Source organism: Zootoca vivipara, chromosome 3 (genome assembly GCF_963506605.1).
Source record: "Zootoca vivipara chromosome 3, rZooViv1.1, whole genome shotgun sequence".
Classification (NCBI taxonomy): domain Eukaryota; kingdom Metazoa; phylum Chordata; class Lepidosauria; order Squamata; family Lacertidae; genus Zootoca; species Zootoca vivipara.
In genome coordinates, this window is record NC_083278.1 from 114,984,133 (window position 1) to 114,996,924 (window position 12,792).

The following is a 12,792-nucleotide window of genomic DNA, read 5'->3' on the forward strand; positions in this document are numbered from 1 at the left end:
TAAGACAGAGAACCCAACAACTGCCTCTCCCTGTGAGTAAAACTGCAAAAATAATAAAATTAAATACCTTTTTGTCTGCTGCCATTTCACGATGCCCCGAACCGGCTGATACTGTGTTTTCATATTTTGTTGGGAGCCGCCCAGAGTGGCTGGGGCATACTAAAATTATTATTATAAATTATTATTACTATTCAGGCAGTCATCTCACCTCGCCAAAATGGCCTTGTATGGGGTGTTTTGAAACGGCAGCAAATGGTTAGTTATTTAATCTCCAACTCCTTGAAAGATTCTATCAAAGGTGTCTCCGGAAAAAATTACTGGTACATATCACTTGGGAAGACAGGCGAACTAATATCAGTGTACTGGAAGAAGCAAAGATCACCAGTATCAAAGCAATGATTCTTCAACATCAACTTCGTTGGACTGGTCATGTTGTGTGGATGCCTGATGATTGTCTTCCAGAGCAACTACAACTATTCAGAACTTAAAAATGGAAAGTGTAATGCTGGTGGTCAACAACAGACGTTTAAAGACTCACTCAAGGCAAATCTAAAAAGATATAGTATGAACACCAACAACTGGTAAACACTGGCCTGTGAGTGCTCCAGTTGGAGAACAGCCTTTACAAAAGGTGTCATGGACTTTGAAGACACTCAAACTCAGGACGCAAGGGAGAAACGTTCTAAGAGGAAGGCACACTTGGCAAATCCTCACCGTGATCAACTCCCGCCCAGAAACCGATGTCCCCACTATGGAAGGATGTGTGGATCCAGAATTGGCCTCCACAGTCACTTACGGACTCACTTTTAAAACCGTGTTTATTGAAGACAATCTTACTCGCCAAAGAGGAAGAAGCAGCAGCTAGACAGACCAACAAACACAGAGATGCAAAGACAGGATAATTTCCAGTTGGCTTGGACGCGCAATTCTGCCTTCAGAGGGTGGGAGGAAGCGGAATGGCTAAGGTGCATCCAATATGGGTTTTCCAATTCTGATTGACACAGGATGCCTTATAGCATTGGCCCATCTAGGGCAGACACTGCCTGGCAACCGTAGGGAGGAATATTTCCTCTTTCTACCTGGAGATGCCCAGGGATGGAACCTGAAATCTTCTGGCAATCCTCTACCGTGGAGCTAAGCCCTTTCCCCACACCTCCTGACACGTGGAGCTAAGCCCTTTCCCCACACCTCCTGACACGTGAGAACCTACAAGAAGTGCAAATTAGTAGCAACTACAGGCTTAAGTTCAAAGCTTAAGTATCTCTGGAGCCTCCCATTTAAAAAGGGAAAGAAACCCAACACCTGCCTTGCTTAAATCCCTGCTAAGGAGAGCAGGCAAATCCAATTGCAAGCAACATCTCCTGCCTACCAGTCAGAGGTTCCTGGAGTTGCTATTTGAATGATGTATAATTACAGAAGAAAGGGAGCCAGGTTTCCCTGGGAGGGAGGGAGGGAGGGAGGGGGGTCCTATTCTCCTTCTCAGCTGGCGCAAGCAAACATTTGCATGTTGCTTTTACAACTCTTGACAGCTCTTTTTTCCAGCACAAGCCAATAAATTGTCCTTGTCACATCAACAAAAGGCCAAGATTGAACTGCAGTGTGTTTGTGTTGCATATTTGGGTGCGCTTGGAAGGGCTGGCCTATCAGGCCTTGCAGCAAAGTACAAAGTCACAGGCATTACCTGCACATTGAAGGCCAGACAAACAGCTGCATCCCAGCAGACTTGGGGCACTCTCTTGGCCCCCCCCCCCCAACAAAATTTAAAAGAAAAAATGGATGTACATTTCCAAAATATAAGATAAAAAACAAATAAAATAAAACATACATACAGCAACAGTGTTTTGTGTTGTGTAGGCTCCTATGATGCAAGTAATGGGCCCCGCCTGCTAGCCTGCTCCCTAAAATATCCCTGGTTTGCTCCTTTCTATATATAGGGTGCCTACGTTCTGCATGGCAACATGGGCAAATGGCTTGAGATACCTATTAGGTCCATCAATTACCATATACTGTAGCATATATTCAACACCCCCCAAAAGTGGCAATTTCTTGTTGACAAAGGACAGCTGGACATATAAAGGGCCCCATTACCTTCAGTAGCTTAGGACCCCATCAAACCTAAATCTGGCCCTGACCCCATCAGAACTGGAACAGAACCTAAATCCTATTGAAATGTTTCTGAGCATTTGCTGTGGAATCATAGAATTGTAGTATAGAGTTGGAAGGGACCACGAGGGTCATCTAGTCCAACCCCCTGCAATGCAGGAATCTTTCGCCCAGCATGGGGTTCAAACCCACAACCCCGAGATTAAGAGTCTTGTGCTCTCCCAACTGCCCCAATACAGCTATTGGCCCACACACTAAGGCTAAGCGGTCTGGAGTGTTTTCATTCGCACCTAGAAATGTAAGGGAAACCCCGTCAGATCACGCCACAGGCTTAACTTCTCCAGCATCCTGTGTAGCTAACCAAATGCCTACAGCAGTGATGGCGAACCTATGACACACGTGTCAGACGTGACACACAGAGCCCTCACTGCTGGCACGCGCCCCATTGGCCCATTCACACTGTTGTTGTCAGGGCCGTCTTGAGCAGATCGCGTGCCCTAGTGCTGAGGGGCAGAGATCGCTCCGCCGCCCGCCCCGCCCTTACAGGGTGCAATTGGTTTCTGTGCGGCTTTGCCGCGCGGCGCCCTCCTTGCCAGGCCGGCGCCCTCCTTGCCAGCCCCGCGCCATGGTGCACTGCGCCACCAGGGGTCTATGAAGAGCCGGCCCTGGTTGTTGTTGGTTCCCCCCCCATTTGTTCTCCCACTCCTCCTACAGCTTGTCTCCACTAGAGCTTGTCCCCGCTGTTGCTGGTAGCCAGAGATTGGGTTTTTAACCCTTTCTGTGCTGTTTTTTCTGGGCGCTTTGGCAGACTGATTGGGTGTAACAGCGTTCATTTTTAAACCCATTCTGTGCTGGTTTTTTGGTGCTTTGACAGACTATGTCAGTGCTGCGTGTTAGTTTCAGCGAAGGTATTATTCGTCATTTATTTCTGTTCTCTTCCCCCCCCCCAAAAGCACAGCAGCTTGGGGGCATCCCCCCCCAAAGCAAAGCAACTTTTGCACCCCCCCAAAAAAAACCTCCAAAACTTTGGTTAGCAGCTCCCCCCAAAAAGCTCAACAACTCTGGGCACTTTGTGATAAATAAGAGTTTTTTGGTTTGATTAAATAATTAGTTTTTGGTTCATTAAATACAGTTATATATTACAATTATACCTTTTTGTTATTTAAAATATAAATATTGCGAAATTATGGTTTTTTTCTCGACGTGGCACACCACCCAAGTTATGCTCGTTTTTTTGGCGAATTTTGACACACCAAGCTCAAAAGGTTGCCCATCACTGGCCTACAGAATCCCACAAGCAATAGCCTTCTCCCCACTGGGGATTCCCAGCAAATGACACTCAGGGTCATCGGGCCTCCGACAGTGGACTGGGAACATAGCCATTGTGGCTAGCATCCATGGATAGTCTTATCCTCAAAGATAAAGGACTGACCACACTCAACTACCGTACTGCACCAGCCTGTCTAAACGCTTAGGAACATAAGAAGGGCCTGCTGGATTCGAACACAAGAGCCCTCTCCCCCTCCTCGGGTTTCAAGCAACTGGTTGAGGCAGAGCACAGCAATCATTAAAACCTCTCCTCCGTGAATTTGCCTAATCCTCTTTTAAAGGCACCCAAATTGGTGGCCATCCCTGCCTCCAGTGGGAGGGAGTTCCACAGTTTACTAGACCACAGTGTGGTGAAGTGCTTCCTTTCGCCCGTCCAGCTTCATTGTATGGCTTCTGGTTCTAGTGTTATGAGAGAGGGACAAATACTTTCCTGTGTCCACTTCCTTCATGCCGTGCATGACTTAGAAACTTCTGTCATCATGTCACTTATGAATCACCTTTTCTCTAAATGGAAATGTCCTGTTTGGAATCAGAGCTCTCCACCAAATTCCCTCCGTCCTCTGAAATCTTAAATCTGGGGATATGTGTCTCCTTCCTTGGAGGTTTAAAAGCAAAAGTTGGGTGTCCATCTGTCCTGGATGCTTTAGCTGAGATACCTACATTGCAGAGGGTTGAACTAGGAGACCCTTGAGGGTCGCTTCCAACTTTACAGTTCTGTGATTCTATGATATCATCTGAGAGAGGGACCTCCTTCATTGTGCCACCCACTAATGCAATGTCCCCCTCCCTACCCCTCACCCAGGAAATTTGGCTAGCACCACCTATGATGTTGTTCTGCCATACAGGGAAGAGATATAATATTTACAACATGCCATGTTTTAAGGTGCTGCAAGTTTGTTGCTGCTGCCTGTTTAATTTCGTTTAATTTCGTTACACGTACCTCTCACATTTTCTCCAAGCTACCCAAGGTCTCCCGCTCCCCATTTTACCTTCACAACAACCCTGAGAGGTAGGTTAGGGCTAGGAGTTAGGTAAGTTAGGAACAGCTTGAGGGTCCTCCAGGATAGCGATTGTGGAATCCAACCTTTGTCTCCCAGGTTCAGACACATCAGAACCAGAACCACATCAAAATGCTTAGCTGCTTCTGTCTCCCTAGCTGATTTCACTCCCAATTTCTTCCTTTGCAACTGGATGTTGTGGTGCGCTTGTGTGCGGACTGAATTTCTTGAGCAATCTGGTAACCTTCTTATTGCTAACAAAGTCTCTGGGGATTAGAGCCCTACCTGTCAAATAGTTTTAATTCATGTCAACTAAAGCTCTAAAATTAAAGGAGAGAGGAAAAAATATGGCATCTTTAGCAGCAGATTTAAAAAACCACCCTATGGCCTCAACAAAGTGTTAGCTGCTTCCATCTTTACAGGGACAGAAACCCATCACTTTCCCTTTGTATCCTAAATTAAGCAGGAAGCTTGCAATTCCACCACCCCCCAAGCCTGGAGCTAAAGAATCAGGGCCCCACCCACAGACTGCTGGGTCTTTAGCAGCCTCTAGGCAAGGCATGGTCAAGTTCAGCCCCTCTACATTTAAAAGAACTAACATATGCAAATATATATATTAAAAAATTGAAACCTCATAGCACTGAATCAGGTTTTCCCCAGAACCAACAACTGAAGGAAAGGCATTCTCTCCAAAATCAGCAACATTTGGAGTTTTGTTTTTACTTAGCAATACAGATGGATCCAGACCTTTAAAAAAGAAAGAAGCAGCTCCGTTTATATTTTCTTAAAGTGGAATGTATGATGCTCCCAATTCTTTTCCTAGAGTAGCATTTTTATTACTATTCATGGTTAAGTTAACTCATACTCATGGAAAAGATTTTTTTTTTAAAAAGAAAAATCCTCATTTTCAGAGATAACATCCTTCAAATAACCAAGTAGTAGAATATTCAGAGTTCGCCTAAATGTATGAGCAGGAAATAGCAGTCAGCCGTAAGGATCATGATAGCTAAAAACTGGGGGATGGAGAGTACATGTGAATGCTTCGATAAAAGTTTGGTCTATAGTAAAAATGACTAATTATAAAAGTACCGTACACACATAAATCAACCCAACAAATTCATAGAAAGATGTGCATTCATCGTTATGCTTTGGAACAACACGTTTAGCAGCAAAGCACAACTTTATGCAGCCTTCCATTTCAAAGAATCATAGCGTTGGAAGGGACCCCCGAGGATCATCTAGTCCAACCCCCTGCAATGCAGGAATAAGAAGCTGTCCCTTATGCGGATCAAGCCTGCAACCTTGGTGTTATCAATACCACGCTCTAACCAACACAAACACCGTTAGCGTTTGTGAACAGGTGCTTTCATTTGCTTCATCGCACCTTATTTGTTAGCATCTACGATTTTGCTGTTAAGCATAAAAGTATCATTTCAAAGCGCCCTCTTCTCCAGATAAAATTTTCAGTTCATTAATTGGTTAGATGCCAGTCAGTTCAAAACCAGCACACCCAAAACCTGCTTAGCAATGTTGTTGTTGTTGTTGTTTAGTCGTTTAGTTGTGTCCGACTCTTCGTGACCCCATGGACCATAGCACGCCATGGGGTCACGAAGAGTCGGACACGACTAAATGACTAAACAACAACAACAACAACATTGCTAAGCAGGTTTTGGGTGTGCTGGTTTTGAACTGACTGGCATCTAACCAATTACAGTAGCTTTTTTCTTTCTTTCTTGTTACTAAAGGTAACAGAGAGAGCGGATCTTACCTAGGTTGGGGTGTCTTGCCCCACCTGGGGTCCCCCGATTCTGGAGGTTATGGAGCATGGGGTTGTCGAAAGGCGAGGAAGTCCAAGTGGCCCCCAGCTCTGGGGTCATGTAGCTCGCTGGGTAGGGGCTGGAGTAAGATCCACTGAAACTGCGGGCGTATTGTTCCCTGCTGTTGGCCGTGATGCTGAGGGGGTTGCTGTACGTGGCCCCCTCTCTGGAGGTGGTGGTCGGGATGGGGGAGCCGGCGGCGAAGGAGAACCTGGGCGAGACGGACGGGTGCGTTGAGCTGGGGTTATACGAGGCGCTCTCGGCTCCGGGCTGAGTCCAGATGGAGTGGGCGGAGGGGCTGCCTTGCTGCGATGAGGCAGACCCCTGGAGGTAAGGCAGGCTGGGAATCATAGTGCCGACTCTCGTGGTAGGGATGTAGACGGGAGAAGTGGCAGCCGCACCGTGCATGAAGCCACTCGCCCCTTCGTAGGCCTGAGGGCAATGGTTGGCAGCCATGGCTAAGCTCTGGTACATCTCTGGAGGAGCAGGCGAGATCCAAGGGGGTTAAGAGGAAGAGAGAGTCTACCTCCAAAAATCAGGGTAGGAGGTGACAGTGCCGTTCCCAGCCAGGTCCAGGATGAGAGGATAGGGTGGGGAAGCAGTTTTCTGGGTCCTAACAGGAAGATGCACCCTTTTTCTTCAAGGTGTTTCCATGCATCAGAGCCAGCTGTGGCTTCCTTGGTCTGGCATCCTCCTCTCCCTCCCGGGCCTGGTTCACACCTAGAGAGGAAGAGGAGACAGAATGAGATATGCAGGTAAAGTCTGGGTAGGGGGAAGAGAAAGAGGGAGAGGAAAGTTGGTTCAAAAAGGCTCCCCTCCTTGTTTAAGGCAGGTATAAAAGGTGAGAGACGGTCAGAGGGCACCACCAGTGCAGCCAAACCTTTGTCCCTGGGGGTATGGAGGCTGCTAATTGGACCAAGTCTGGCTGTTTGATCTGAAATCACATCACAGCAGCAGACTGTCCTTTTGGGAAAGGGAGTGAAAATAATGGATTGAAACTGGAGCCTAAAAGGGATGGGGTGGGGTGAAAATGGAAAAAGTTGTTTTGGGGGGAGCAAAGGTATAAGCAGGTTTGCACAAAGAAAGATGGGAGTAGGATAGGTCCCCCCCCCTGTACTGTGACATACGTGTATACTTTTCATGGAAGGATAAAATTGTAGAGCTGAGAGGGTACCCGCCCCCCCCCCAAGGGTCAACACAGAAATGGGATGTCTGGAAACTGTGCGCATGCTCAGGGATGGGATGGGTTGAAAATGCCACAGGCCACAATTCCTCCCAGGTTCATGACTTCTGTGCATGCTCAGAGGGCGAGGAATGTTCATTACAGAGCTATTCTTTGCAGCCTTGAACAGCACCCCCCTCCCCGCTTGTCAAAATGCACATTTGTGTACACATCAAAAGGCAACTGTAATAAGTCATGATTTCCTCCTGTGCAGTTAAGATCTGCCAGTTCTGCCCAACCACACAGAGAGGCAAGCAGTACCGTAGGATCCATGTGGGATGTGCGTACTGCAAGGGGGGAGGTGTATAATTGTGCACACAAGAGCCCTGGAACACATGCATGGAACACATGTGTGATCCCCATCTACAATGCATGTACATCTACATGTTCAAAACAGCAGCAGGAAACGCAGGACAGGCTAACTAACATTAATTGCTCGTCCTTCTGTTGCCGCAGGAGAATACGAAGGTGTTGTTTTCCTGTTGTTCTTAACCTTCAAGCCCAACCTTTCCTCCAAGGAATTCAGAGTTCAAATGCCCCTCCTCCATTTCATCCTCACCACAACCCTGCGAGGTGGATGAAACGGAGAGAGCAGTCGTCACCCAGTGAGCTTCATGGCTGTGGGGAATATGAACCCAGAGTCTCCCCAGCCTAAGTGTAATCACAACTCTAACCACTGTGCCACAGTGTCTCTCCAGGGCCTTTTGGAAGCCAGCCCTTCAACACACACACAAAAAAACAGTCCCCTTCAGCAGTCTGCATTTTGCACGCAGGCACCAAGGGAGCGAGGCGACCTCCACTCCCTTCTCAAATGGTCTCCTCAACACATAATGCCTGAAACAGAGAGGACTAGAACCTTTTAAAGGGCAGAAGCACATGGAGTCACTCAAAAGGATTGCATGGACAACCCCTGCTTAGGAGACACAGGAACTAGCAACCTACTTTGAACACAAACGCAATCTGCTTTCCACAAGGCGATGGGCGGGCAACCTTTGGGCATGTGCAAAGTGTCATTCATTCCCTGACTCTCAAGCTCCCCACCCCCACCATCTAAGCACGTGGACTTTGATAGCCTGACTCCCAAGAACTGCAAGATCCCATCCCTGAAACCTCTCTGAAAAGCCTCTCTCCCAAAGAAATGGGCCAGCGTTGATGCCAAAAATCGAGCTCTTCTCAAAAATACACTGAATTCGATTTAAAAATCCTTCCAGTAGCACCTTAGAGACCAACTAAGTTTGTCATAGGTATGAGCTTTCGTGTGCATGCACACTTCCTCAGATACCAGATTTGAATTTAGAGACCGGATTCCCCGCCGCCGTCCCCAGTCTCTCTCTCCTGCCAATCGGCCCCAAAGGAAATTCTCGTGGAAATGAAACATAAACGGAGATTAGGGTTTTTTTATTTTTATGGATAAGGGTGGCTTCTCTGTTAAATGGGATCACAAGCGGTCTCAGCTCCCCACCCCCCAAAATGTTCCCAGCATGCCCGCTGTTTTTGCGCCAAGGTGAAGCGAACAAACCCTCTCTTTCCAGATTTTCCGGGTTAATACGAATTAACACTCCCCCACTTCCCACTCCTCATTCCCCGTAGGTGAAACCGAATTTAAGCGTCGCGAAGATTCTTCGCCAATCGATCCCCTGCTGCTCAATAACAGCAGAAATGAACGTAAGTGAGGAAAGCTTTTCTCTTTCCTTTTTTAAAAGTAACTTGAAATTAACACAATTACTGTAACACAAGTCTGTCTGTACAGGCCCGCAGCATTTGTTAAAAGTTTTAGCCGTTTCTGTTCCAGATTTATCAAGCAGAAATCGGCTGCCAGCGTTCCTTTAAAAAAAACACACCACACTTTTTCCTTAAAAAAATAAATCATACCCTTACATTGATTCACTCATGAATCGGATTGATCTAATATATTTTAGCAATCTCCTCCAGAAAATGTTTGTAGAACTAAACTCTTCAAAATAATGAATATTTTCTGACAACGCAGGAGCAAATCTAAATTGCAACGTGCACAAATATAAAATCTGCGGGCAATTACGCACAAAATAATGCGATTTAATGTATAACCTTCAGCATTGCATTGCAGCCTTGAGAAGCGTACAGTTATGATCACACAAAATAGCAAGACCAGCAGGAAATACGGACACGCTCCAGCCAACTTTGAACACTTCAAAACTGAAAGCAGGACTTAAAACTTCCTAGCAAACGAATGTGTGTCCTACTACATTTCTCCCAGCGGGGTTTAAAAAGGTGCTTTTGCAATTTTGAAATTCAATTAACTCCAACCCAGATGTAAATAAAGAGACTCCCGCTTTATATGTAGATGCAAATAGTTGGCATTTTGCAAAGTTTAAATAAAACTTTGCAAAATTTAAAGGTGTGTGTATGGGGAGGGGGGAGAGAATCCAAATAGGATAAGCATACTAGAAATATTTGGAAGGTTTTTTGTTTGTTTTTTAAATCTATCCTTACAGGGTTCCCCCCCCCCCAAATCGTTTTCGTCTCCCCTCTTTTAAGAACGGAATGTTTTTATTACGGTATTACATTTTGCGAAGGAGATTTGAACGTGGGGAATAAGCAGAGGTTTATTCACTCACTTGGCCGTCTGCTTTACTTGGAAATACTGCAAGAGCGATTTACTCGGAACGCAACCCTTTTTACGTGGAAATCACAGTAAAAATAAGAATACTGAATCAGATCCTCTGAGTGGCTCCGTCCCACCCTCAAAGGGGTTTTTTTAACTTCCGGGCTTAAAATCAGATATTTGTTGCTTGTTCCCTGCTTTTAAAAAAAGCGATCACAAAAAGAGAGACTGTTTAGGATATAATAATTAACTTTTCTCTTTCTTTCTTTCTTTTACAAAACAGTGCCTTAGTGGGGAAGAAAGAAATAGTAGCTCTACATTTGAAACCCCACTTTTTTTTCCAAAAAATGTTTCTTATTGCCGCCCACCCCCCAAAAAAACCCCTGTTTGAGTAGCGAGAGGGGGGATCACCTTTTGAACAAGAGTGCCCCTTAAAAAAATGAAAATCCTCCCCGTTAAATGAGAATCTCGATCAGCAAACCTGGGGTTTACAAAGTAGCCAAGGCCGCTTGGAGATTTTATTGCAAACAGTTTAGAAGTTTTATTACACTCGAGCGGCATATAGGTTTTGTTACACAAATCTTTTTTTAAAATAAATAAATATAGTAGCCAGTAGCTAAAAAGAAGGCAAATAAGGAAGACTTTCAGAACAGCAAGGAGACCTAGGATAATTTCAGAAGAAGAGTAGCAATAATAATTCATATTACGCACAGTTCATCCCCATCGATTTCTACACGGCATCTATCAATCCATCTGAGATCGGAGGTAAAAGTTTTCACGTTTGACTGAATCAATCCCACTACTACCCTAAGAGGGGAATAACCAGAGGTATAGCAGATTTGCGCAAAAAAGAGAAACTACCGCGAAGGGATTATTTGTAACGATTCGGTAGAAAGATTTAAGAAGTTTTATTTTTCACTTTTCTAAAAAGGGACCCTCGTTGCGTTTCCAATCGCTGATTTCTTCTCTCTCTTTTTAAGCGAAAAGAATGTCTGCTTTGTGGGAAGCAAGGAAATGATATAAAAAGAAAGCGAACGGAGATCTAGGGAGTTGGCGAAGAGAAGAAGGAGCGAGAGAGAGAGAGAGAACGAGAAGGGGCGAAATGAAACTGGAAAGGAGAAAGAACGAGAAGGTGGAAGCGGGGGTGGTGGAATCATCGCAGCGCGATCCTAAGCTCGCTTTACTCGCCTCGTTGGGTTCAGCGATCCTCATTCCCGGGGAAACCTGCATGGAGAAGGTTACAGTTTCAGCTGGGAAAGGAAAGGCCGGGTTGGCTGCGGAGAGGGAGAGACAGACAGGAGAAAACCTATATCGGAACCTATCCAAGGGGACAGTGGATCTTGCGTAAAAAGGGAGCGACATTTGTTGCCCTAAGAATCCAGCGTCAAACGAAGCGAAAGACGACCAGATTTTCTCGATCCGCGTACACTTACCCATCAAATATATCCAAAGAGCAGCCTTTCCCTCAAAGAGTTCTGGGCACTGTAGTTTCTCCCTCGCAGGGTGACAATTGCCAGCAGCCCATCCTAAACTAGAGAGCCCAGAATTCTTTGAGGGTGAGGAATGCTCTTTGGGCGTCCTTTCACTGCGATTCCTGCGTGGCCGGGGGTGGACTAGATGGCACTTGGCGATCCCTCCCCACTCTACAGGTCTACGGTTCTATAAAGGTCCAGTACGCGCGCGCGCAATATATCTCTGGGAACAGTTGGTGAGGAGAGAAGGGGAAAATCAAGAAAAATGGTGAGAGGTCTGCAAGAGAGACAGAGAAATCCAGCCGACCTGCTTTCCTCCGTCTCCGTTTGCTTGCTCCGAGTCGGGCTGACGGGCTCCCTTCCCCGCGAAGCCGGTTCCACTCTGGAGCAGCGCCGAGGCGCAGCCTGCTGTGTCAACGCTCGCGCTCCGGGGGCCAGGGAGCCTTGATCACGCCGGTCACCCCGCTGAGAAAGCCCGCAAGTGGCCCGCGGGAGGCTCCTGGCCCGTCTCTGAAAGCTGCCTGCTTCGGGCGGCCGCAGGAGCAGCACACCTCCCTCCTGCCGGGAGAGAGAGGGAGAAGGAGAGGGAGGGAGGGAGGGAGGGAGGGAGGGAGAGGCAGGCGTCAGGCGCCTCCGGCCCAGCCCCCCTCGGCCAGGACCTCGACAAGCAGGGCTTCTGCTGACGCTTCCCACCTCCTCCTCCTCCTCCTCCTCCTCCTCCTCCTCCTCCTCCTCCTCCTCCTCCTCCTCCTTTCCCCCCACTTTCTTGCCTCCTGCCTGTCGACTGGCCTCGCCACACCATAGGAACACACAGGGAGTTGCTTTCCCATGACTCAGAACATTGGTCCAGCCAGCTCAGTAGCGTCAACACGGGCCGGCAGCAGCTCTGCAGGGTTTTCTGGCCGGAGGCCCCCTGTTAGCGTCGCAGCAACGGAACAGCTGACACATTTGCAAAGCTTAAGCAGGGTCTGCTCAGGTTTCATATTGGATGGGGGCACATCAGGTTGAGAGGCCTGTGTTGCAGGGGGTTGGACTAGATGACCGTCGGGGTCCCTTCCAACTCTTAAGATTCCGTGATCCCCAGCCCTGCCTGGAAATGCCATTGGGAACTGAACCTGGGACCCCCTGCTCCTCCACTTTCCCAAAAGATGCCTTGTGGGAGTGTATCTGCTGCACAAATGAGCCAAGCTTCATTCCTTTGGGGGGGTGGGAAACTCTATGTGTGTGTAGATCAGATAGATATATAGATAGATGATAGACAGACAGA

General features: G+C 47.1%; 1 protein-coding gene across 1 annotated transcript in view; it reads right to left on the bottom strand.

Annotated features, from left to right (window-relative positions):
* The window catches only part of GATA4 (GATA binding protein 4), a 46,838-nt gene extending 34,765 nt beyond the window's left edge, over positions 1–12,073 (bottom strand). The window contains exons 1-2 of the mRNA XM_035110885.2: positions 11,833–12,073; positions 6,199–6,967 (exon numbers count right to left, since the gene is read on the bottom strand). Coding sequence (XP_034966776.1) covers positions 6,199–6,721 — 523 coding nt within the window. The 5' untranslated portion in view covers positions 6,722–6,967; positions 11,833–12,073. The remainder of the gene's footprint in view (positions 1–6,198; positions 6,968–11,832) is intronic.
* Positions 12,074–12,792: the final 719 nt, after the last annotated feature.